The sequence below is a fragment of the Phyllostomus hastatus genome, unplaced genomic scaffold (genome assembly GCF_019186645.2).
Source record: "Phyllostomus hastatus isolate PE091 unplaced genomic scaffold, TTU_PhHast_1.1 phas_contig_477, whole genome shotgun sequence".
NCBI classification, from domain to species: Eukaryota; Metazoa; Chordata; class Mammalia; order Chiroptera; family Phyllostomidae; genus Phyllostomus; species Phyllostomus hastatus.
In genome coordinates this window covers 66722-89232 of record NW_025333889.1, presented here as the reverse complement: position 1 = coordinate 89232, position 22511 = coordinate 66722, and the positions used below count along the sequence as shown (strand labels likewise).

Here is a 22511-nt window from a genome sequence, read left to right as displayed (position 1 = left end):
CCCCCAGTGATGCCCCTCAGGCCGCCCACCCCTGCCCCCTAGCCCTGGGGCACAGCTCGTCCGCAGTAGCTCAGGTCTTCCCTTTTAAAATCTGAACCAGCACAGGTGGGGTGGGGTGGGGGTGGGGGCTTTGTGGGGGCACAGGCCGACAGGCGTGCTCAGTCCGGGCCCCGTCACTGGGTTCTGGTCTGGGCGGGCAACGCCCCCATGTCACCTCCACCCGGAGCCTCAGACTGTGGCGTGCTCAGACAGGCTCTTCGCAGACGCGATCAGGAGGACGGAGATGAGGCGCCCTGGCGGGGGGTGGGTCCTGCCAGGCGGGGGCACCCTTATAAGAGACGGGAAGGGCCCTGGGTGGGCAGGAGGCGCTGAAGGTGGAGGCAGAGGCCCGGCGGAGCACCTGGGGTGCCCGGGTGACTCCGGGGTGACTCTGGCCTGCAGAGCCGGGAGAGAATGACCACCTATCGTTGAGGTGCCCCATTTAGGGCAACATTTGGGTGGAATCTGACTTCTCACCAGAAACCACGGAAACGGGGGAGCAACGGTGTGGCCCTCCAAGAAGTGCCGACAGAAAGTGGCCACCAACCTGGAATTCTGTGCCTGCAGAACTGTTCTTCCAGGGTGGAGGGAGGATGGTGGATTTCTCCCAGAAGCAAGACCGGCCGCCCGTCCCCAGCAGGCTCGCCGAGGAAGGGCGGGGGCCGGGGGAAGGGTGCCCACTCCCTGGGACAGCCGCTGCCTGAGCTCCTCGGGGGCCCGCGGGGGCCGGCGGGTGAGCGCCGTGGTTCCAGCCGTGCGTACTCGGAGTGAGACCAGCACGGAGCCGAGGGGCGGCAACGGGGACGGCAGAGCTCAGAGACCCCCGTCCTGCCCAAGGAGGGGGACGCGCCCACTCCTGTTGTCCGAGGCTGGGACCTCCGGGGCGAATGCTGGGAGGCTAGAAAAACTGCATAATCCCCAAATTAGTAGTGGCGACAAATGGGGAGATAAGGTAGGAAGTGGTCAGTTGAAAAAAGACAAGGAATGAGAGGAAATAACCCGTCGAAATGCTCAGGTAAAGAAAAAGCAAATATCAAGAAGCCAATGGAAACACACGCGTCAGAATCGCACTGGTGTGAACTGACACGATGGTGGTGTCGGAGAGCAGAGCGGCAGCGGCAAACCCCGCCGACGCAGTCCCAGCTGGGCCCCGCCGAGGGCGAGGAAGGCGAGGAAGGCGAGGAAGGCGAGGAAGGCGAGGGTCGGGAGAGCGGGGCTGAAGGCTGCGGGGAAGCCAGCCCGTGAGCCTGTCGGCGGACAGCTGGGGGCGCTGTGCTTCCATCAGGCAAGGACCTTGCGGCCAGAAATCACCGGCGCTGACGACAGGAAATCAAAATGCTGTTAAGCCTGTGTATATCTGATATGCAGCATCAGAAAGTGCAATCAGGTGGACAGGCCCCTGGGGCAAGTAGGCCAAGTGGCAAGGCTCAGACCCGAGCCTCGGGGGCCGACGGAGAGCAGGCAGCAGGAGCGCCGGCAGGGGCAGGGGCAGGGGCAGGGCCGGTGTGGCCGCCTTGCCAGGTAAGCTCCGCTGCGCGGACCCCAGCAGGAGGCACACCCAGACGCACAGGTGGACTTGGGTCGGATCTTACAAGCAAGTCCCCGCTGACTCCAAAGGCGCCACAGCCACAGCGACGTGGAGCCAGGAGAAAACACAAAGGATAACTAAACATCCTCATGTGTTCGAGAACTCAGAGACACTGTTCTAAATAACTCACGGTTCAGAGAAGCCATAGTGAGTGGGAAGTGGAAAAGATTCCGAAATTACCCGCGCGAACGCTGTGCACGGTGTGGGGGCCGACGCTGAAGCCGGGAGCCCAGGGGGACGCCCGCCTGCGGTCAGAGGCGGGGGGCCAGCCGCTGCTCTCGCGGGGCACGGGCAGCAAGCTGGGCCCGGAGGAAGCAGAAGGAAGACCGGAGCGGAGCCGGCGGGGCAGGCCAGTCCCCACGGGAGGGGATGCAGGCCAGAGCTGGGCTTGGGAAGCAGTGACATCAATACCCCCGATGAGGCTGATCTCAAAGTGACCAAAGCAAACACAGCTCCCAAGGCCAGCAGTGAGGAGGGACACCCAGGCCCCCAGACCCTCGCAGACTTCGAGGGGCAACTCCCACCCATGAACTTGAACATTTAGGTGAAATGGACAATTTTGGGGAACATGTGACTTACGAGAAGTGGCACAAGATGAAAGAGAAAGTCCTGAGAACCCCATGAAGGAAGGCGAGTCTGTGATGCAGAGCCCGCACACCTGCCAGTGAACTCTGCCACCCACGGGGTGGGCGGGGCGGCCGTGCCGGTGTCCCTACCGGGGGGCGGCTGACGCTGGGGCGGGGCTGGCTCAGGAGCGGCTCCCCCTCCGGGGAGGGGAGGCCGTCAAAGAGCCGGGGAACCGGGCGCTTTAGGACAGAAAGGTCAGCCCCGGCGGGTGGCTCGGTGGTCAGCGTGTCACACCAAGCACCAAGTTTCTGGGTTCGACTCAACGGATCGATGTTTCTCACATCGATGTCTTGCTCTCGCTCTCTCCCTTTCTCTCATCAATGAACAACACATCCTCGGGTGAGGATTCATAAAAAAAGAAATAAACTTCAAAAAGAACACTCATACAGCACCGACAGCACCGTCCGTGAGAGGAAAATCTGATGAGAGAAGTTGACATGACACCTCGGGAGGATTAGAAAAACAAGCCGCAGATGGGAGAAAAGTATCGCAAAGCTCGCATCTGGTAGTTTCGCTTTGTGAGGCATTCCCGGACTGTCCCCCCCAGGGCCGCACCCTCCGCGCGCCGTCTTGGGCGAGGTGTCTGCCTGGGTCTTGCCTAATGTTCAGCTGGGTTGCTTGCCTTCGGAGTGTTGAGTTTTAAACACAACGTGCGTACCATGGCAGGAAGGTACAGGGAAAGATGCTGCACACCACGTGTCGTCAGGGAAAGGCAAAGTAAAGCCACGGGGAGAGGCCGCCCACGCCCAGGACGGCCAGCGTCCGGAGAGCCGACCCCAGGAGCTGGGAGGACCTGGAGCCGCAGGACCCGCGGTGCCCGTGGGAGGTGGTTTGGTGGCTTCTTACAACGCTGAACTTGCCCTTAACCTATGACCCAGCCTTGTGCTCCTTAGTGTTTCCCCCAGGAGCTAACGATGCCTGTGCACACGGACACCCGCCCGTGGGCATCTGTAGAGGCTCTGCCTGTAACTGCCAGAACTTGGAAGGGACCGAGGCACTGGGCCCTTTAGTCCGAGGCCCAGGTAGCGGCCCCGTGGCTGGGCTCCAGGCCCTGGAGGGAGCCCCAGGGTCCTGCCCCGCCTGTTGGAGGCCCGGCTGCCCCCACGAGCCCGAGGATTTGGGGGTGCATGGTAGCCTGGGTTTCACCCTCGTCGTCCACACTCACCTCGGCCTGTCGATGCCGTGGGGGTTAATTTTATGTGTCACCTCGGCTAGGTCACAGTGCCCACATATTTGGTCAAATGCTAGTCTAGATTTTTCTGTGAAGTTTTTTTCCCTAAGATGAGATTAACATTTAAATCAGCAGACTCTGAGCAAAGCAGGCGACGCTCCGTGACGTGGTGGGCCCCGTCCAAGCCGGTGAGAGGCAGGGGAAGACACGGGGGCCCCGAGGAAGAGGGAGGAGCTGCGGCCTCCGCTCCTCCCTGCGTCTCCAGCGGCCAGTCCCTCGAGCGAGTCTCTGTGCACGTGTCCTGTCGCTTCTGCCCCCTGGCGAGCTCTGGGGGACACAGACCCCTCTCCCAGGCCCACGTCCTGTCCACACACCTGTCCCCTGCGAACTGCAGGCCGACACTCAGGCCTCCCCAGTCTGCACCTCGTCCGGGGCCCGGCCTGCCCGGCCGGCGACACACAGCACTGCCTTCTCGGGGTGGCCAGACCCGTCCCTCGGTCCTCTCACCCCTCCTGGGACACGGGGGTGTCGTGCACTGGTGTACGGACGCTGAACGTTAAGTATTTTAACGGTTGAACAATATCCCGTATCATGATTTGTTCTTGGAATTTAGACTGAGACAAAAACTTGAAAACAGCCATGAATTTGTGCCCAGGGCAGGGGTCCCCAACACCTGAACCCCCAGGCAGCTCCTGCCCCCGAGGCCACCCCCCAGGCTGGCTCTATTCGGGACGAAGACCAACAAGAGCTGAGTCTTGGGGGTCTGGGCCAGCCCAGGACCCCCAGTTTGGAGGAAGCCAAAGGGGGGGGGCTGGGAAGGGCTCCCGGGGGGGAGGGGAGTGGCCCCTCCAGGATGGACATGAGGCTTCAGGGCCATGTGCCCGGAAAAGTGGCCGCCTCCGCCCAGACTCTCCTCCTGCCGGGAGGCCCCACACCTCGGCCACGCTTCCTCCACTGAGTGGCTCTCGGAGGCGCCCTGACATGTGGCAAGTTTGGGGTGCCCCACACCGTGGGAGCCGAGGACAGGGGGGCGCCACACTCCTGTCCACATAGAGTCAGTGGGCTCGGGAGCCACACACAGGCTCCACAGGCAGGCAGGGCCGCGTGGCTGGGGTCAGAGGGCACAGGACCCCCAGGAAGGGCTTGATGGAGCCCCAGTCAGGAGGCTCCCGTGTTACTGGCCACGCTGCCCTGACCACCCTCGGGAGGACCGCCCCCCCCACTCTCAAGTCCCCACAACTGGGGACCCTCCCCACACGTGAACGACACATCCACACTGGACAGCTGACCGGCTCGGGCTGAGGCCCCAGGACCCAAGCACTGGCCCCAACCCTGCCTCCGTGGCCTTCAGGGCGGTCCCCTTTGAGGCCCCGGCCTTCCTCTCGCCAGGAGCCCTTGGCCAGGGCCCCCCTCAAACTTCCTAACCTCAACCTCAAACTTCCCGTCCTTCCTGTCCCCCGAGGCCTGCGGCTCCCGAGCCACGTTGGCAGTGGGCGTGTCCCCCGGGGCAGAGCAGCCGCGGGAGACCAGAGCCCGCCCGGCGGGGCCTAGGCTGCGGGTGGGCTCTGCCACTGCGCCGGGCTCCGGACCCCCGCCTGCCAGGGCCCTCGGGCCTCCTCGTTCAGGAAGCGCAGCCCTGGGGCGGCGCAGGGACAGACCCGCCGGGGCGCGTGGGCCGGGGGTGGGCGAGACGCCCCAGCCGGGCCTGACACAGGCAGCTGGGGCAGGGCCGGGGAACGGAAAAAGTGAGTGGCGGCGGGCGGCGGGCGCGTTCCGGGAAGGCGACATGCAAAGTGCTGACGGTGTCCGCTTCCACTTCTTATCTGCGGCCGCCAGCGCCGGCAGGACGGCGAGGGGCCACCGCTTCCTCCCTCCCCTGCGTGTGCTGCCGTCTCTTTGCCGGGGTGTGATCTCACGCCCTTTAGTCAATTAGACCTGCCGTTTTCTTCCGGCAGTTTTGACGCTCAGACCCTCTCTCTTGTCTTCTGACGGGGCCCAGCTCGGCTCCTCGCCTCTGGGCCGTGCGTCCTCTCTCGGCACACGCCCCGCCCCAGACTGGCTCCGTGGCGGGCCCTCGAGCCAGAACCCCGCTGCCCGCCAGGCCCCCGCTGGCCCTGCTGCGTCCCCGCCCCCAACACAGTCCTCGGCGACCCCAGACCCAGCACCGGCACCCAGACTGAGGCTCCCATTTTTGCCAGTTGCGGGGTGGGGATGGTGTTCCAGGTGGAACCCCAGGTGGGGTCCATGGGTCCCTAACTGCTAGATGACACTGGTGCTCCCCCAGTCTGGTGCTTTTGCCGCGATGCCGACGTGTGAGGGCCCCAGCGCCAGCGGCGTGGGGAGCTGTGCTCTCAGCAGCCCACGGCAGTGCGACCTGCACGTTTGTTGCTGTGAGTAAAGCTGAACAGGCCTTTGTTGTCTGAGGAATGAGCGATAGTGCACACACACACACAGTTTACGTGTGTGTGTGTGTGCTCACGGGAGCGCCTGTGCATGCACATGTGTGTGTGATGCGTGCCTGTGTGTGTGTGGGTGTGTGGGCACGTGTGCTTGGGCTGTGCAGTCACACCTCCTGCCCACCTTCCCTCCACGCCCGGAGCTGCCCTCCCCGCATCTCCGCGGGCCCGGAGCTGCCCACACACACACCCGCCTGCCGGCCTGGGGCGGCCCTGCCGTGCCTGTGGGCTCCGTCTTCTCTACCCCCCCCCCCCGGGGCCTGGGTTCCTGACCGGCGTGCGGCACGGCTCACGGCCTGTCCCTCCGTCTCCCGGGGTTTCTTTTCCACGCGGTGTCCCTGCTGCTCGGGCGGATCCTCCAGGCGCGCACCCTGAGGCGCGTGTGCCTGGCTGCTTCTCCGGGCAGCAGGGTGGGCCCCATGCCACTCGTCCAGAGTCTGCCTCCCGCCCGGCCGGGTCGGTCCTGCCTCAACACGAGCCCCTTCCATGGCTTCGGTCCCGGTGAGCCCGGGTCCGACCGGGGTCGGGGGGGGGGGTGGTCCTCACTGTCCCCTCCTGGCCTCCTCGCTCGTGTCTCCGCGTGAACCTGACAGGTCGGGTGTGCGGTTTTTGTGGGCGCCCTGCAGGTCTATAAACCAACCCCGGGAGAGCTGCTGCCTCGATGGTGCCGGCGCGCATCACTGTCAGCCGGGCACCGCGCCCGCCGAGGGCTCGCACGCTTCTCGTGACGCTCACGCCTGGGCACCGGCCCTCTCCGGCCCGCGGTGCACAGAGCGGTCTCCGCCGCGTCCTCCGCTGACCAGTCAGCGTTGGATGTGCGCCGGCCCTCTGTTTCGGGATGTGATGCTCCATCTGCTCCCCGCCTGGGCTTTCCCGCTGCCACAGTGTTTCCCCCAGAGCCTGCTGGGTTCTGCGGGCTCCCCTGTCTCTGCAGACTGCCCAGGAGAGGCTCCCTGTGACTCCAGCCTTGTCCGGCTCCTTGCCTCTTCCTGGACAGGCGGCTTCCCTCCCCCTGCGCACCCCCCTCCACCCACCGGCCAGGACAGGACCCCGGCTGCAGGCACGGGCTGTGAGCTCAGAGTGCTGGGGAGCTGGGGGGCCCCAGACAGGGCTCCCCAGGAGGGGGCAGGTTGGGGGCATCTCTCCTTGCGGGCAGGGACCCCATGTGGTCTGGCCTCTCAGCTCTGGAAGACGGACCAGGTGTTCTCTTTACTGCTGCGCCCTGGACCTGCTTGCTGGTGGCCTGGAGCAGCCCACCCACCGCCTGGTCTGGCCCCAGCCCGGGGCAGAGGACCTGGCCGGGAGGGACCCCAAGGTGTGGGGGACCCCCAGGGGCTGTAGCAGGGCGGGTGTAGGTACAGTGGTTCAGGCCCCTGCACCAGGCAGAGGCGGTCTGGGGCCTGGGGGCCATGGGACTGAGTGGTGGGGGTCCAGGAAAGGGCTCTGGGGAGTGGTGCCCAAAGTCCCCCGACATCAGAGGCTGAGGGTGTGAGTCTGAGGGGAGCAGAGATGAGGGGCCTCAGGGGGCCTGTGTGTTTCCGGAATGGCGGCCGAGGGGGCCAGAGCCCTCTCCCTGCCCGGCAGCAGCAGGGCCCCTCCCCTTTCCCCGTGCCCTTGAGATGGGGACAGAGCCGGGGCTTTCTTTGAGCTCCCACCGTCATTTAATTATAATATAATAGAAGGGAAAGGGCCTCTCAAGTGCGAGCCTCTGAGCCCCACACCGGCAGCCCGTGCTGTGTGTGCGGCGGGCAGAGCGCAGCAGGCTGGCTGGGGGGCGCCCACCCAGCCCCTTGGGCAGGAGCCTCCAAGGTGTCTTTAAATAGCACCGTGAAGGGGCGCCAGGGAGGAGGCCACTCCAGGGCGCTGCCCGAGCACCGTGGCCAGGAGCTCTCTCGCCCAGGCCTGGGAGGCGACAGGCTCGCGCATGGCCCTGTGGGCCCCTTGAGCTGTGTGCTGGGCTCCTTGCCGTGGGGGCTCCTCACCTGCCACCCCAGACCGAGTCTCCAACCAGCACCCGGCGGCACCCCGTGCCCAGGCACCAGGCTCCCCGAGGAGCAGCAGGGTCGCGGCGACTCCCGAGGTCCCCGTGCGCAGGAGATGCAGAGCAGCAGTCAGGACCGTGGCCGGGCCAGCTCAGTGGGGTCTGCGCCGGGAGCCCTGGTGCGGCTCCTGTCCTTGTCCAGGTCCCTGGGGACCAAGAGCAGAGCCGGGCAGGGCTGGCTCGGTGCATGGCCCCGTGTCCACGGGAGGCCCCCACGGCTGTGTGCTCCTCCGGGCTGGGGGCCACTCCACTCGCTGTCACTGGGTCTGAAGGCCAGGGGCTGGCGGGGGCTATCAGAGGGGCCAGGAGCAGCGTCCGTCCTCAAGTCTCGGAGGCCAGGGCCCCTGCGGGCTGTCGGCTGAGGCCCTGCGGGCCGGGGAGCCCGGTTGGCCAGGGAAGACAATGATGGCGTACTCCGTCTCTTGGGGGACAGAAGGGGCAAAGGTTTCCGGGGTCTTCTCCTGCCACTGGAAGTCCAGCTCCTCGTAGTCCACGGAGAACACGGGCCCCGGGGAGGCGCCTTCCTTCTTAGGAGAGAGGGAGGAAGGGTCAGCACTGCCCGAGCGGCCGGCGCGCACACGGACGCACACTCCGGGGCAGGGCCCGAGCCCCACGGCTGGTCCCGGGACCTGGCCTCCGCGCGCAAAGAAAGCACATGGTTGCGGACGGGTGTGGCCACTCCCGAGGCTGCGCACCGTGGGGCAGAGCTTCCTGTCCCCTCACCCTTCCCTGCAGTGTCCCCGGCGCCACGGCCAGCGGCCAGCAGAGGAGGGAAACTCACCAGAGGCGGGTCCTCACGGCAGCAGGCGCAGGGCCCTGCAGAGAAACACGGGGGAGCCCCTGAGGCCCTGCCGGGGGAGGCCCGGCGGGGGTCTCATCGGGGAGTCGCGCAGGGGGCTGGGAGGCCTCTGGCCATGGGAAGGGCCCTGCTTGCCCCCACTGTCCGTGGGACCCCCTGAGCGCCTGCTCCCCTGCCAGGGTCCTCTCCGCAGCGGGGCCGTCTGGGTCCGTAGCCGCGGAGCGCTGCCGGCTCCCAGGCCCGGTGCTCCCACTGGTGTCCCTGGCTGCGAGCCTGCCCAGCCTGGTGCCCGCGGTCGGGGACCGACCCCCCCCCCAGGTCCCTGGCTGGCGCCACAGAGCACACAGCAGACACGGAATCAGCGAGGCTGGGGCAGCGTCTCCGGGACGGGTGCCGCACAGGAGTACCACGTGCGACTCCGTCTCGACCGGCACCGGGGCATGCAAAGCATCTCAAAATCTCTGCAGGAGGAAAGTGTGATCCCCGGAGAAGTGAACCCCATCGGGCCTGGCCTGGCCGGTTCGCGTGGGGGCTGCCCCCAGCCGCTCAGGGGGAGAGTGCTGAGGCCTGTGGCTTCCTTTGTCCAGGTCACTGTGGGGCCTCCTGCTGCCTACGTGACCCCTAGATGCTTGTCCAGGAGCGCTTGACCGGCGCCTCTGTGGCGGGGCTGACCTCGCCCTGACTGGGCCCCTGTAGGCGGTGTCCCTTTCTTCAGCCCCAGGGGTGTCCCCCCACCGTCAGAGTGGCTCAGGGGGGACCAGCTGCCTGGGACCACACTGTCAAGGTATGTGGGAGGGCCGCGCACCCACAGCCTTCCTCCTGGTGGTCAGAGGTGGCTGTGGCTGTAACCGCCAGGCCCAGCGGCTGTTAGAAGCACCATCCCCGTGTTCTGCAGCTGAGGTTTGGGGGTGGCTCAGCCCAGGGGACTCTGCCTGCTTGTGTGACTGTGAGAGTGGCCTTCCCTGAAGACTCCTCCTGAGCGCAGGCTGGGGGGAGGGACCATGGCTGGGGTCTCTGAGGGGACCCCAGGCCCTGACGGGACCAGCCCGCCTGCTCCCTGGGGTGCTTGCAGTGGAGGGCTGTGAGGCGGGGTTGGTGGGCGCGGCCTCGGGCAGTGCCCCGGGCTCCGCCGGGCTGGGGCGTTACCTCGAGTGGCCCTGGGGAAGGTGGTGGTCAGGACCCAGGTCAGCAGCAGCAGCAGCAGGATGCCCACCAGGACGCTGGTGACCCCGATGACCAGGCCCTGTAGCTGGCCTGCGGGCCTGGCTGGGGGGCTGGGGGTCTCCGTGGGTGGTTCCAGGGTTCGCTCTGGAGACACAGAGAGCAGAGGCTCAGGGGTGGGGACACAAAGCAGGGCCTAGGGTCCTGCCCTGCCCTCCTCAAGTCCTCAGGAGACACAGCCCTACACTGCGTGGACCAGCCTCACCCAGGCCTGCAAGACCCTGAGAGGCCCTGCCCCCACCCCTCCCGCAGGAGAAGCGGGTCTGGGGTGCTTCTAAGCACAGAGGCCCTCAGCCATCAGTCACCGTGGTCCTGGGTGTGGGACGGAGTCCGGGGGTGGGACTTGGAGAGTCCCTGCCACTGGGCCTCGCAGGCCTCCCGGGTCCCGCCCCGCCCAGCCCTCAGCCTGGCCCCGGCACCTGTCACCGTGAGCTCTGCGTGGGGGCTCTCGTAGATCTGCATCTCGGGGGGCAGGTAGATGACGCCACAGAAGTAGGTGCCGCTGTCATTGCGCTGTGCGGCGAGGACACTCATTTCGAAGTCCCGCCCATTGGGCAGCCACGTCACTTGGAAGCGCGGGTCCTGCTGGACCTGGCTGCTGTCCTTGGGGAAGGCGGCCAGCTTGACCGTCTGGTTGCTGGGGCTCACCCGGTACCAGTTGAGCACAAAGTGCTTAGATGTGTTGGAGAAGCTGCAGGTGAAGGTGGCGGTCTCCCCTTCGGCCACGGTGAGCTGGGGCGGGCTGAAGGTGAGGGGGTTCCAGGGCCTGTCGGGGGTTTCTGGGGCATGGGGAGAGAGCCAGAGGGCCTTGAGGAGGGGGCACGCAGCAGCCCACCGAGACCCCCTCCCGCTTCCCCACATCCCGTCGGGCAGGAAGGTTCTGGAAAGCCCAGCCCACACGGGAGTCCCCTGTGCAGAGCCTCTGCCACGGAGCCTTGCGGCTTCTCCTTGCACACCCCTGGGGACGGGGTGCTCAGTCCCACCACCGGGCGACACTGCAGTGGGATCTGGTTTGTCGATTGATTGCCCGGGACCCAGAGCCGGGCTGCCTCTGGCTCTGACACTAGGCCCCCGAGAGGTGGTTGTCGGGCCTTCACCCCGCTCAGTGACTGCAGGCCCCCAGTTCTGCACCCCAGGTCCCTGGCCTGTCTGCACTCTGCTGGTGGACGAGGCAGGGAACCGGGCACTGGGCTGGGACAGTGGGGGCTCCCACGGAGAGCCCAGCCACGGTGGGCCAGAAGCCAGCCTTTGCCTGCATTTCAGGACAAGCTCAGAGCTGGGACCCCCACGTGGGCGCCGCTTGCCTCGGCACGTCTGCTGCTGAGGCTGTGGGGACTGGAGTTCAGAGGCCGTCTGGGCCATGACCCCTGAGGTGGACCCAGACAAGGGTGTGCAGGGGGCCTGGGGACGCCCACACGGGCTCTCTGACCCGGGAATGCTCGCACATGCTCTGTCACACTCTCCCTCCCGCACAAACGTGCGCACGCGTGTTCACACGTGTGCTTGCCCTGCTGCGGAGTGTCGGCTGGGCGTGGCCCCCACACTGGACGGCACCCCGGGCCGGCTGCCCCGGCCTGTGCGCGGCTGCCCGGCGGGCCTGCGGTGGCCCCGAGGAGAGCAGCGCGGGGTTGAGACCCAGTGCCCGTCCGGTCGGAGCCACATCGGACACGCGTGACCAGGGTCCCCCCGCCCCTCCCCACGGAGGGCCTCACACCGGACAGAACTACAGACATTTGGAGAGGGCAGGTGGGCCTTGGGGCGGCGACACCTGACGGGTCCGCCGTGTTCCTGGTGCCCTCGCATTTCTGTGGCTGTCCACACTGAGGACACTGGCTTGGAGAGGCCAGGGCCCAGCCAGCCTGCACCTCCTGCGGCGTCCCCTCCCCCGGCCCCTCTTCTGGCCACTGGCACACAGTCAGGGCTGGCACGTGGCCGGTCCTGCGGCTGCAGGTGCGTCCCATGGACCCCGTCCAGTGCCAGCTGGACCTGAGCCACAGCCAAGAGTCCTCACGCATGGCCCCGGGCACGTGCAGAGGGCGCGTCCCCTTGGGGCGGTGCTGGGAGGGGCTACGGTGTCCTGGAGGCCGGGGGGCCCAGAGGGGGCACCCGCGACAGGTGGGCTCCCCTGGGGGTGACACAGGCAGGGCTGGGCACAGCCGGCCCCCCTCTCCTCCACGACCGTGTGCCCAGACGTCCAGAATGCTGGGCGCCCCCTCGGCGGCACTAACCCCGGCGTCCCCACACACTCACTCTGGAAGCACCTGAGCCCTGACGGAGGAAGGGTCGTGCGAGTGGCAGTCTGAGGCAGACGAAGGCTCGGCACCGTCGTGCGGTGACAGCGCAGCAACAGAGCGTGGGGCAGCGGTCCCTCGGGCCCCCCCGCCCACAGGGTGCCCACCGGCGCCCTCCTCGCAAACGCCCCGGGAAGGCCTGTTCTGGACGGCACCGCCGCAGGTCGCCCCCCGCCTCTTCCCCAGGTCCACGCCTCCACCCGCGTCCCGCCCGCCGGGGTCCCCCCCGAGCGGCGCCCCTCCCGTGGCCGGGGCTGCCCAAGAAGCTCCCCAGGGGGCCACACAGTGCCCGACGCTCCCCCTTCCTGCATAGGCCCCTTCAACGGAGCCCCAGGGTGGGCCCCGCTGACAGCCCCCCCCTCCCTCCCCCCCACCACGCGGAGGGGGGACCCTGCTCTCTCCAGTGTGGGAGCTCATCCACCCCACTCCAGCCTGCATTTGCGACCGGCTGAGTCGCTTGTCTGTTGGCTCTTGGTGACCTCTCTCATGGAGCCAGGACTGGAGGAGGTGGGTCTCTCCCTGTGCACCTGCCCCCCCCGCCGCCCCAGTCTCCTACTCATCACAAGGGGAAACGGAGCCCAGAGAGAATGACCCCACGGTGGGGCCCCAAGAAGGACCCCCACGTCTGTGACCTTCCACAACCAAACATCAGACACAGCCTGCACACGGCTGGGGCCCTCCCGGAAGGCCAGGGCTGGCCACAGAGCAAAGGTAGGCAAGTGGGACCGCAGCAAACTACAGAGCTTCCGCGCAGCAAAGACACTGTCAGCAGAACGAAAAGGGCCCAGGGAATGGGAGAAAGTGCTTGTTAAGTCACATCATCCGATAAGGGGTTACTGTATGAAGCTTATAAAGAACCCGTATAACTCCAAAGGAAAACAAAGCAACCTGATTACAAAAGGGGCAAAGCCCCTGAGTAGGCATTTTTCCAAGGAGGACGTACAGAGGGCCCACAGACGCAGGAAAAGATGCTCAATGTCGCCTGTCATCAGAGAGATGCAAATTAAAACCACATGAGATACACCTCACACCTGCCGGAGTGGCCACCGTCAGGAAATCGACAAGCAAAAGTGCTGGCGAGGACGTGGGAGAGGGACCCTCGTGCGCTGTGGGTGGGAGTGCCGCCTGCCGCAGCCGCCGCGGGAGCAGGGCGAGGCTTCCTCCTGACACTGGAAGTGGCACTGCCGTGGGCTCCAGCAGCTCCACCTCTGGGTGTGCATCTGGAGGAAAAACGCTAACGGAAAAGACAAGTGCGTGCCCACGTTCCCTGCCGCCTCCTCTGCAGCAGCCGGGACGTGGAAGCAGCCTGAGTGCCCGTCAGCAGGCGAGTGGCTGGAGCAGTGAGCACGTACGCAAGGGAACGTCACTCAGCAGCAAAAACCAACAACATCTCGCTGTTTTCGCCAGCCTGGACAGACCTGGAGGGCATTACGCTGAGTGGAATCAGTCAGACAGAGAAAAGGAAATACCGTATAGCCTCGCTTAGGTGTGGAGTCTGAAGCAACGACAACAGGACAAAACAGAGAGCGAGCCCGTGGATGCAGAGGGCACCACTTGTTCCCGTGGCCACCGGTGGGGGCGCATGGGGGAGGGGCCCAAAGGCAGGGGCTGCCGGGTCGGGGATGAGTAAGTCCTGGCGATGTCCCGGCAGCAGGGCAGCTACGCCCCGTCACTCTGAGCTCTCTGCGTCCATGGACTTGACCCATCTCTGGTCAAAGTACGCGAAAGAATCAAAAATCCCAGAAAATTCCAAAACGCAAAACTTAAACTCGCCAGGTGCTGAGCACGTGCTGGACCCACGTGGAGCAGGTGGTGGTGGGCGCACGGCTGGTGCTCCGCGCCAGCGCCGCGTGGTCCTGTGATTCGAGGGCCCCGGGCGTCTGGCACTTCAGCTCCCGGTCCCCGGACGCCAAGGGGAGGTGTCGTTACTTAGTGAAATGTCGTCTCTTCTCAGAAGCTTTGGGCCAGAGCTCACAGACGGTTGAGGTGGGCGCCCCTGGCCTGCACATCCAGTTCTTTTCCTTCCACTTCTCATAGAACTTAAAACCACGCAGCCTCGAATTCACTAACACATAATGCATAGGAGATGTCACATCCACATGTGGGCCTCAGACCTCTCCTTACACGCCGGAGGAGCCGTGACACGGGTGGGAGTCCCGTGTGCGGCCCGCGTCCAGGCTGCCCACACTGCAAGGCCGAGCGCTTGCCGGGACTCCCTTTCTCGGCCACGTGTGCAGCCTCTGACGCCTCTGTGCCTCTGGAAACCTTGAGACTAGTTAGGAAACTATGACCTGGTACCGGGCGTGACTCAGTGAGAGCGCTCCAGGCGGCGGCTGCGAGAAAAGGAAAGGACGCAGGAGAGGACTTTAAAGATTTCCCGGCAGTCGGGCGTGGCTGGACAGGAAGAGCACTGTGACCCAAAGTGGCCCGGGCAGCCACAGTGCCCCGGCAGGTGTGGCTGCTGGGAGGGTTGGCTCGAAGTCACGAGTTCAAGTCCCAATCCCATTCCAACCCGAGGCCACAGGGTGCGTCCCAGCTCCGACAGTTAGACACCTGAATCGGAGTTGGCAGTATGTGATATTTTTTGTTCAGGCTTGGTACACACAGGTAGTTCAAAATTGTCTCCTAACTCATGTCTCCACAAAGGGAAATCCCTTTAGTAACTCGACTGCAGCAGAGCGCCAGGGGTCCGGGGCCGACCGACCCTCGCGGGGCCGGGGGCACACCCACTGCACATCTGCAAGTAGCCAGGAGAGTGAGTCCTGACGGCTCTCGTGACGAGAAAGTAAACCCGAAACTGCGTTTGTTACCCAGGGCCGTGGCTTCACGCCGTGGACAAACATCGAGTCCTTACATTGTGCGCCGGGAACTAACGCCGTGCGGCTCCTCCAAACTACCCCCAGTCCCGAGGTGTTCCACACGCAAGGTAAGGTTGAGACTTGGGTTTCTAAAAGAAGGGACCCCAGGGTCCGCCAAGGCAGGGAGGCGGTGCCTGCCCTGGTCCGAGGAAGCCGAGGACTGTGGCTCCCGCACCCGCGGGCCCTGCTGGGCTGGGGGGCATCTGCGCTCAGGCCGGGGGGAGCTGCCGTCCTGGGGTGAGGGCGTGGCTGCGGCACCCACAGGGCAGCCAGCCCCGCGGCCCGGCCCGCGTGCAGTGGCGTGCCAGGGTGGGCCGTGCGCCGGGCTCGCACGCTGAGTGCGGACCCAGCACTTGGGTGAGGCCCATCTGGGGACAGGTGGTTGCAGCTGTTTGATGGTTCACGCTGCGGCCCGGAGAGTGGCCCTGCAAACAGGGCTGTGTCCGTAGAAGAAGGGGGGCTTCCGGACAGACACACGCAGGACAGACCACGCGAAGACAGAGGCAGAGACCGGCCGAGGGTCTCCGGCCCAGGCCGGAGGCGGACGGACGGCACCACCGGGAGCCGGAGAGGCCGGGGCTGACCCTCCCTCGGGCCCCTGAGGCAGCTGTGTGGCCGGCACCCGGACCCCAGCACCCGCTGCCCAGCCGGGGGACGTGACCTCCTGCGGCGGAGCCGCCGGTCTGCAGTGTTCCTCGCCGCCGCCTGGGACACGCGGGCCACGGGCCAGTGGTGTCCGCCAGCCACTCTGGGTGAAGGGCATTCACTGCTGTTTTTGTCGCTACTCTATGTGCTTTGTTTTGTTTTGTTTTTTTTCAAAATCGTAAGATGAAAAATAAATAACACGATCTGACTTAAGAAGCGTGCCACAGGCTGTGCCGGACAGGTTCCGTCAGTGACCCGCTCTGACCCCGGGACCCGGCAGGGCGGGCGACCTCGGCCGGCGCTCAGCAGCACGGCCCCTGACGCCCGTCCACTCCCCTAGCTGGCAGGGGGCAGGGGGCAGGGGCGGCCCACCCCTGGGTGGGGCTGTTCCATAGAAGGCAGGAAAAACGTGTGTGCAGGAGGGGGTTTCCATGGGAACGGCTAAAGCAGTAGATGGAGTGAATTAATTAGCAAGGAAAGAGGGTGTCATTGAGTAGAAAGTCCCCGAGGCCCACAGCCGAGCCCGGGGCGAGAGCCAGAGGAGGGTCCCACGGGCCCCAGACGCCGCAGCACCTGCTCTGAGCTGAGTGGGGCCGCCCCTGAAGCCCGGGCCACCGGGGGGAAACTGAGGCACGCTGAGTTTCCAGATCTTGTCCAAGACACAGGCAGGCTAATGTGTCTTGAAACTGGAGGGACTGACTGGGGAAGCATCTCCGCCTCTGTCCCTGCTCGGGGGGGTCCTGCAGGGACTGGGCCACGCTGGGGGGGCAGGTCACAGCTACCCCAGACGTGTGTCACCTGGGGTCCTCCTCCCAGGTGACACACGCCCCCTCTTCTCCTACATCTGGGCCCCCCCAAGGCTCCCCACCAGGCTCCTTTGGGTCACAGCCCTGGGACCGCCGACCCCAGCCTTGAGCTCTGCTGGCCCTGAGGTCTCCCCGACGGCTCACACAGTGGGCCCGGGGCCAGGTCCCTTTGCCAGGACCCGCCGTGGGTCCTGTGAGCCGTGCCCAGGGTCCGTGCCTGGGCATCTCCTCCAGGGAGCTGAGGCCCACCCGGGTGCCCGAGGGGGCTGGGGGGCGGTCTTTGTTCACACCGTGGCTTTTGAGGTGACTGGAGTAAGTCTTGGGGCCAAACCGCCCGTCACCTCAGGTGCCAGTCAGCCCCCCATGAGGCTAGTCCACCCCAGGAAAACACAAGTTGGGGCAGCGGGGCCCAGGTTTGGGGCTCTGGCCAGCCCAGCCCTGTCACCCTACAGAGAAGGGCCCGGCTTGCTGCCCGCTGGACACAGAGGAGGCGTTGGGGCACTGCTGCCTGCTCCGGAGCCTCACCACTGGGGCAGCCCAGGGAACAGCCTCCCGGCTCACAGCCGCACGGCGCCTGCCAGGAGCCCGGCCGCAGCCCCTGCCCCGGCCAGGACCGAGGGCCTGAGGCTGTCCCCGCCCTGACCCTCGCCACGCAGTCCTGGCCACCTACCTAGAAGCCATCCTGACTGCCAGCTCAGCTGCAGCACTGACCAGAGGAGCGGCCAGGGCGTCCACGGGGCCCCCATGCCCCGAGCGCCGGCAGCAGCGGCGCGAGCTCCTCTTCTCCTCTGAGGCGGCAGGAGTGCGGCGGAGAGGAAACTGCCCGAGGCCCCGCTCCGTCTCCCTCCTCCTCCACCTGGGCGGGGAGTGGAGTGGGTGGGGAGAGCGGCGGGGAGAGTGACTGACGGGGAGGGGGCGGGGGGGGGGAGGGTATGGAGGGGAGAGGGAGGGAGAAACAGAAATGGGGCGGCAGGCGGGCGGGGGAGGGCCTGCCCGCACGCTCCTCCCACCACGGGGGTCTCCCCATCCCAGGGAAAAGTTTGTCTCTTTATCTGGGGGCTGCCTCTTTCCCTTTCCATGGGAGGGAGGGGTGGCTCTTTCCTCCCCCCCCAGCCATCCTCCGGTCCACGGGAAGGCAGGCCCCCCGGCCCAGGACCCCCCGGCAGCAGTGAAGGGTGGACTTGACCCCATGCCCATGGACCACTCGGCCTCCTCTGCGCAGCCCCGATGGCCGTGGTGTTTGGACCCACCAGCTCTGCTGCTGCTGGGGGCCCAGGCAAGCGCCCGGCCGGACCCCCGAGGAGGCCCCCACCCCGCTGGGCGACTAACACAGGCAGAGAGCTGCCGCTCCCGGGACCGGCGGCATGGCCCACCCTGAGGCCAGGAGACCCGAGAGCAATCCGGCCTTCGGGCCCCGGGAGGGGCAGAGACTTCCGACCAAGATGGTGTCTGAGCCAGTGTGTTCCAGGGCCCTAGGGACCTCCCGCCCCGGACACCCCGGACGCCCTGGTCACCCTGACGCCCCAGACACAGATAAAGACCTGCTGGCCAGCGGATGGAAGGGTGCGAGGAAAATTGCTGGACGGCTGCCCTTTCTCGAGCTGCCTGCTCCCTGAATCCCTCGCCCCTCGCCCGCCCGCCCTTCCCTCTCCTCACAGAGAGGGTCCGTCTGGGACGGGAGGACGAGGCGGACGAGGCGGCCTGGTGGGGCGCACAGCCCTCGCAGACCTCCAGCGTCTGAACGGGGCGCCCACGAGGGTTCCTCCCTCGTCTCCCCCCGGTCAGTGGGGCAGCGGCAGGGGGCCCGAGGGTGGACTCTCCCCGTCTCACGGCCAGCCCCCGGGGGTGGGCAGTGGGGGCTGGTCTGGCCACGGGCTCGCCTGGCCCTCCGGCTCCTCCCCCGGCTGCCAGGCCCGCTGTGGAGGGGCAGCAGAGGGTCTGCCTGACCCGTGGCCTGCATCGGGGTCGGGCGTTTCCCCAGCCCCACCTGAGACCCTCATCCCTGTTCCCGCCCTTGTGCTTCCGCGGCGGTTCCCTCTGCGGGCCTCGCGGCGGGCACCCTGCGGAAGGGCCGCCAGGGCCTAGCCGGCTTCTCTCAGCCGCAGGCTTCCAGCAGACCCCAGGCCGGGCTGGGGCAGCCCGTTTCCAGCTCTTCCCACTGCCGCAGCCTGCTGGCCGCTTGGTCTGCAGGGCCTGACCTCCCGGCCTGACCTGGGCACAGCCCTCTCACGGCCCCCCAGTGCTTGCTCAGGTTGGGGGTGGGGTGGTCCTGGCCGCCCCGCCAGGCCTTTGTGAGGGAGCTGGGCCATGTCACTGCATTTTGCTCTGAGCATTTCGTGATAATGAATGGAAAACGGGGGAAAAACCCTGCTGCTATTAGTGATGCTGTAACAATGGAAAATTTTAATGGTGGGAACTGCGCCCCGCCCCGCCGCTCCTGTGGCACCGTCTCCGTGACTGCGGACTCCCACTGCTGTGGGGCCTGTGGATGCGCAGCGTGTCTGTGAAGAACCCTGGGGACCGACTCCAAGAACACAGACCCCGACCTCCAGGCGTCCCAGCTCCTCGACATTGGCTGACCTTCACCCGTGGAGCCGGGTGGCGGGGAGCCCGGGTGGGTCGCACACAGAACCTTCGCTTGCCTCACTGGGATGGGCCGTGCTCATGGGCAGGTGGAGAACTTTGCAGCCGCCCCCCCCCACGATCTCTTTGTTGTGCCCCCTCTCCCTCCACACCAAAGCCCCTGCCTCCACTGAGGGGGGCGATGGGCTCTGAGACGCGAGCCCCCACCTCCCAGGCGGCCAGCACTTGCAGACAAGCAGGTTTCCTTTAGTCGCATCAGCACCTGCCTCTCAGGCACTGGCTCTCGTGCCTGCTCTTGGTGACAGTTTTCGGCTGCCCAGATGGGACTGTGTGGACCCTGGTAAGTCCCGGAGGCCCTGAGTGGAGGGTCCCGTGGCGGGGACGGCAGGGGTTTCCCCACGGCCGCTGAGATGTCGTTGCCTCCGGGACTCGCCCCACCCTCCCTCCCTCTCTCGGCCTCACTGCCGTTCCACGCTCCTCTGGTGAGCAGAAAGAGGTTCGGCTGGGCTGACGGGCCCAGACTGGGTGAGTCCCGGTGTGGACGGCCGGCCGGGAGCCCCTGCCCCCGCCTTTGGGAAAATGTGCCATTTGGGGTTCTGTAGGAATCAACAGGTGCCCTCCAGGCATCGGCACGGCTGAGTGCCGAGAGAGAAATCCCGGTTCCTCAGTGTAGGGTTTGGTGGGAGTGCCCGTTTGGTTTTGGTTTTGGTTTAGGCGCCGTTTGCTGTTGCAGCTGCCCACGGCTCTGTCCTTGCCGGTTGGGTTTGCTGCTCTGCCGCTCCGCGGGGAGGGGAGGGGTCTGTTTCTGTCCCAGAGCTCTCCTCCGGTTCTCGCCGCCGTCTGAACTGAAACTTCGGTTACAGTGTTTTGTTTGCTTTCTTGTCTTTTGAAGCCTTGGTTTGATCTGAGGATTTAGTGTGAGAGTAGTCGTCTGTTTAAGCTTTGCCGTCGCCTCAGATATTGTTCTTGTTTCTCTTTGGAAGAGAATGGCTTGGTCTCAGTCTGGGATGGTTTTGCCAAAGGTCTAGTACGCGGAATAAAATCTCCAGTGTTGAAGCTTGCATACTGCCACACCCTAAGGATGCTACTCGTGGTTGACGTGGATGTTCAGAGGGGAAAGGTCTCACTCCCCTCGCAGACAGTGAAACTCAGAAAAGGAAATGGGGGAAAACGGGCTCTTTAAACTTCCAAGGCTCCAGCGCTGCCAAGCCTGACGGCTGCCCCCCTCTCCAGCCCCCTTACGGTTGTTAAGGGCGCTAGATGATGAGACACCTTAGTTCTGAGCACACTAAAGGAACGTGGGCTTCATTAAGAAAAACTTTTAAGTGTATTTGTCAGTGTGAAAAAAACCTGTTTCTGAAAGTTATAAAATATATTCACAAATTTACCAATTTAAGGAATGCTAATTACTTAATTTTAGCTGTCACTAGAAATTGAACATTCTAATTAAGTTGGGAAAGAATATGTGGTTTCGGTAATACAAGGTATAAATTATGGAAATATATTTTGAAGAAAATGAAATTGAAAGTGGGTTATTCCAAGCTTGCTTACTTGTAGATGCGTTGAAAGGGCGGGCTGAGGGGGTTAGAAAAGTCGCGCGGGGTCCGTGCGAGCGAAGGGAGACTGTGGGGGGGGGGAGGGGCAGACAGACCAGCAGCTGAGGGAGTGAAAGAGGGTGGGAAATGAATCGCAAACAAGGGACATCCGGGGAGAAAAGACGCTGGAGGGGGACCTCAGTCAGGGAAATGGAAATGGAGGGAGAAGGAATAAGAGAGAGAGAGAAAGGCACGCAGGCAAATGGTAAAGCAATGATCACTTTAATGACGAATGAAAGAGCCCAGAGCTCCCTTTGATTTCCCAAAACCAAGTATTATTTCCCAACAGAAACCACAGGAACAGTTAGACAGTAGGGGACAAATTAATGGATTTTTTGTCTGATATACTTTTATTTGTGATTATGAGTGTTATCTTAAAATGTTGCAACCCCCCCCCCCCAAATTCTTTTGTCAATGGCATGGTAATCTGATCTGGAACTGTGTTGTTTTACGTACGTCTTTGTCACTTAGAGTCTGTCATTGTTTCACTCTGACGCATTTGCAAAAATGCTACATCTTCAAAAAGAGCTATGGAAAGGACTCTGACTTATTCTAAAATATGTTTCTCGGAATAACTTTTCAGATCTTACCTTTCAAATAGATGGGGATTTTTAGAGCTCTGGAAAAGGAGGGAGTTCAGAGAGACAGCGGTGGATAACCAGGATCAGCAGTAACTGACTGTGGACCGAATGGAGTAAGGGTAGCCATTGTTCTTTTAACTTTGTTCAAAACATTGTTGATTTTTAAAGCAACACTTGTTTGTTTTCTTGGAGAGATTTGGTAGATTTTGGCGATATTGAAGCATTTATATTTTTCTCCCTACGTGATCCCTCCAGAATCTGGAAAGTCTTCATGAGTATGATTATTTTCATGGCATGTTTCTTTGTATAAATTCAATGAGAATTTGATTTCTTCCAGTTAGCCGAGGCTAACTGGAATGGCCTGTCCGAGGAGGACACGCCCAGGAGGACACGCCCAGGCTCTGAATGTCGCCAGGCCACTTCAGGGAGTGCAGTTTGACCCTGGAGTCTGTAAAGGCCCCGTGGAGAAACCGCCTGGCACTGGGAGCTCACTCACATGGCTCCCGGTGGTCTTTCCCAGTGAGGGGCCAAGGTTGCTTTCCTGGGAGATGGCGAGAAGAACCTCAAGACATTGGGTGGACTTGGAGAGCCCGAGGAGTTGACCCAAACCTCCTGGTATTGCAGGGTGGCTTGGCGTCCCTGCCCCGTGGGGCCAATGAGGTTAGAGTGGAATCGGAGCGTTCCTGGGGACACCCAGCAGAGCAGATGTGAGAGAGCCCACGCGACCAGTTGCTGCTCCTGTTGTGTTCGTGGGAAAAACCAGGCCAAGCCGAAACTGGACTCGACACAGTTGACGAATCGGTCTTGATGTGGCTGTGATGAAAATGAGGGCAGGCCTGCCTGGCGTGGCTCAGCGGGTTGAGAGCCAGCCTGCGAACCCAAGGGTCATGGGTTCGATTCCCAGTCCGGGCACGTGCCTGGGTTGCGGGCCAGGTCCCCAGTGGGGGGCACATGAGAGGCAACCACACGTTGATGTTTCTCTGCCTCTTTCTCCCTCCCTTCCCCTCTGTCTAAAAATAAATAAAATCTTTAAAAAAGAAAGAAAATGAGGGCAATTTTAGGATGAAAATTATGTTTCAATAGAATATTTTACACTCTATTGAAACATAAACTCTGTTTCAGTGAGCTGTCTATAAAACTTTATTTTTCCCTGTGAACTAAACTGGATCCTAAACTTTCTAGTTTTCTGAAATGTCTTGGCGACAACTCT

The 22511-nt window shown here is 63.9% G+C and overlaps 1 protein-coding gene across 2 annotated transcripts; it reads right to left on the bottom strand.

The window, feature by feature from the left end:
* Positions 1-7534: 7534 nt before the first annotated feature.
* PDCD1 (programmed cell death 1) lies at positions 7535-17387 on the bottom strand. 2 transcript variants are annotated; one of them, XM_045845732.1, is made up of 5 exons: positions 17213-17387; positions 10362-10721; positions 9868-10029; positions 8704-8738; positions 7535-8449 (listed from the first exon to the last, which is right to left on the bottom strand). In XM_045845732.1, exons 1-5 carry the CDS (start codon positions 17286-17288, stop codon positions 8216-8218), a joined length of 867 nt encoding a protein of 288 aa, XP_045701688.1. In that variant the 5' UTR covers positions 17289-17387; the 3' UTR covers positions 7535-8215. The 2 variants fall into 2 exon arrangements, with proteins under 2 accessions (XP_045701688.1, XP_045701689.1); XM_045845733.1 differs by having other exon boundaries at positions 7535-8446.
* Positions 17388-22511: the final 5124 nt, after the last annotated feature.

Coding starts and splice junctions, on each gene's coding strand:
- PDCD1 (XM_045845732.1), bottom strand. CDS start 17,288: ATGGGGGCCCCGTGGACGCCCTGGCCGCTCCTCTGGTCAGTGCTGCAG. Junction 10,722..17,212: donor GCAGTCAGGATGGCTTCTAG/GTAGGTGGCCAG, acceptor CCCATGCCCCAG/AAACCCCCGACAGGCCCTGG. Junction 8,739..9,867: donor CTTCCCCAGGGCCACTCGAG/GTAACGCCCCAG, acceptor GTTTCTCTGCAG/GGCCCTGCGCCTGCTGCCGT.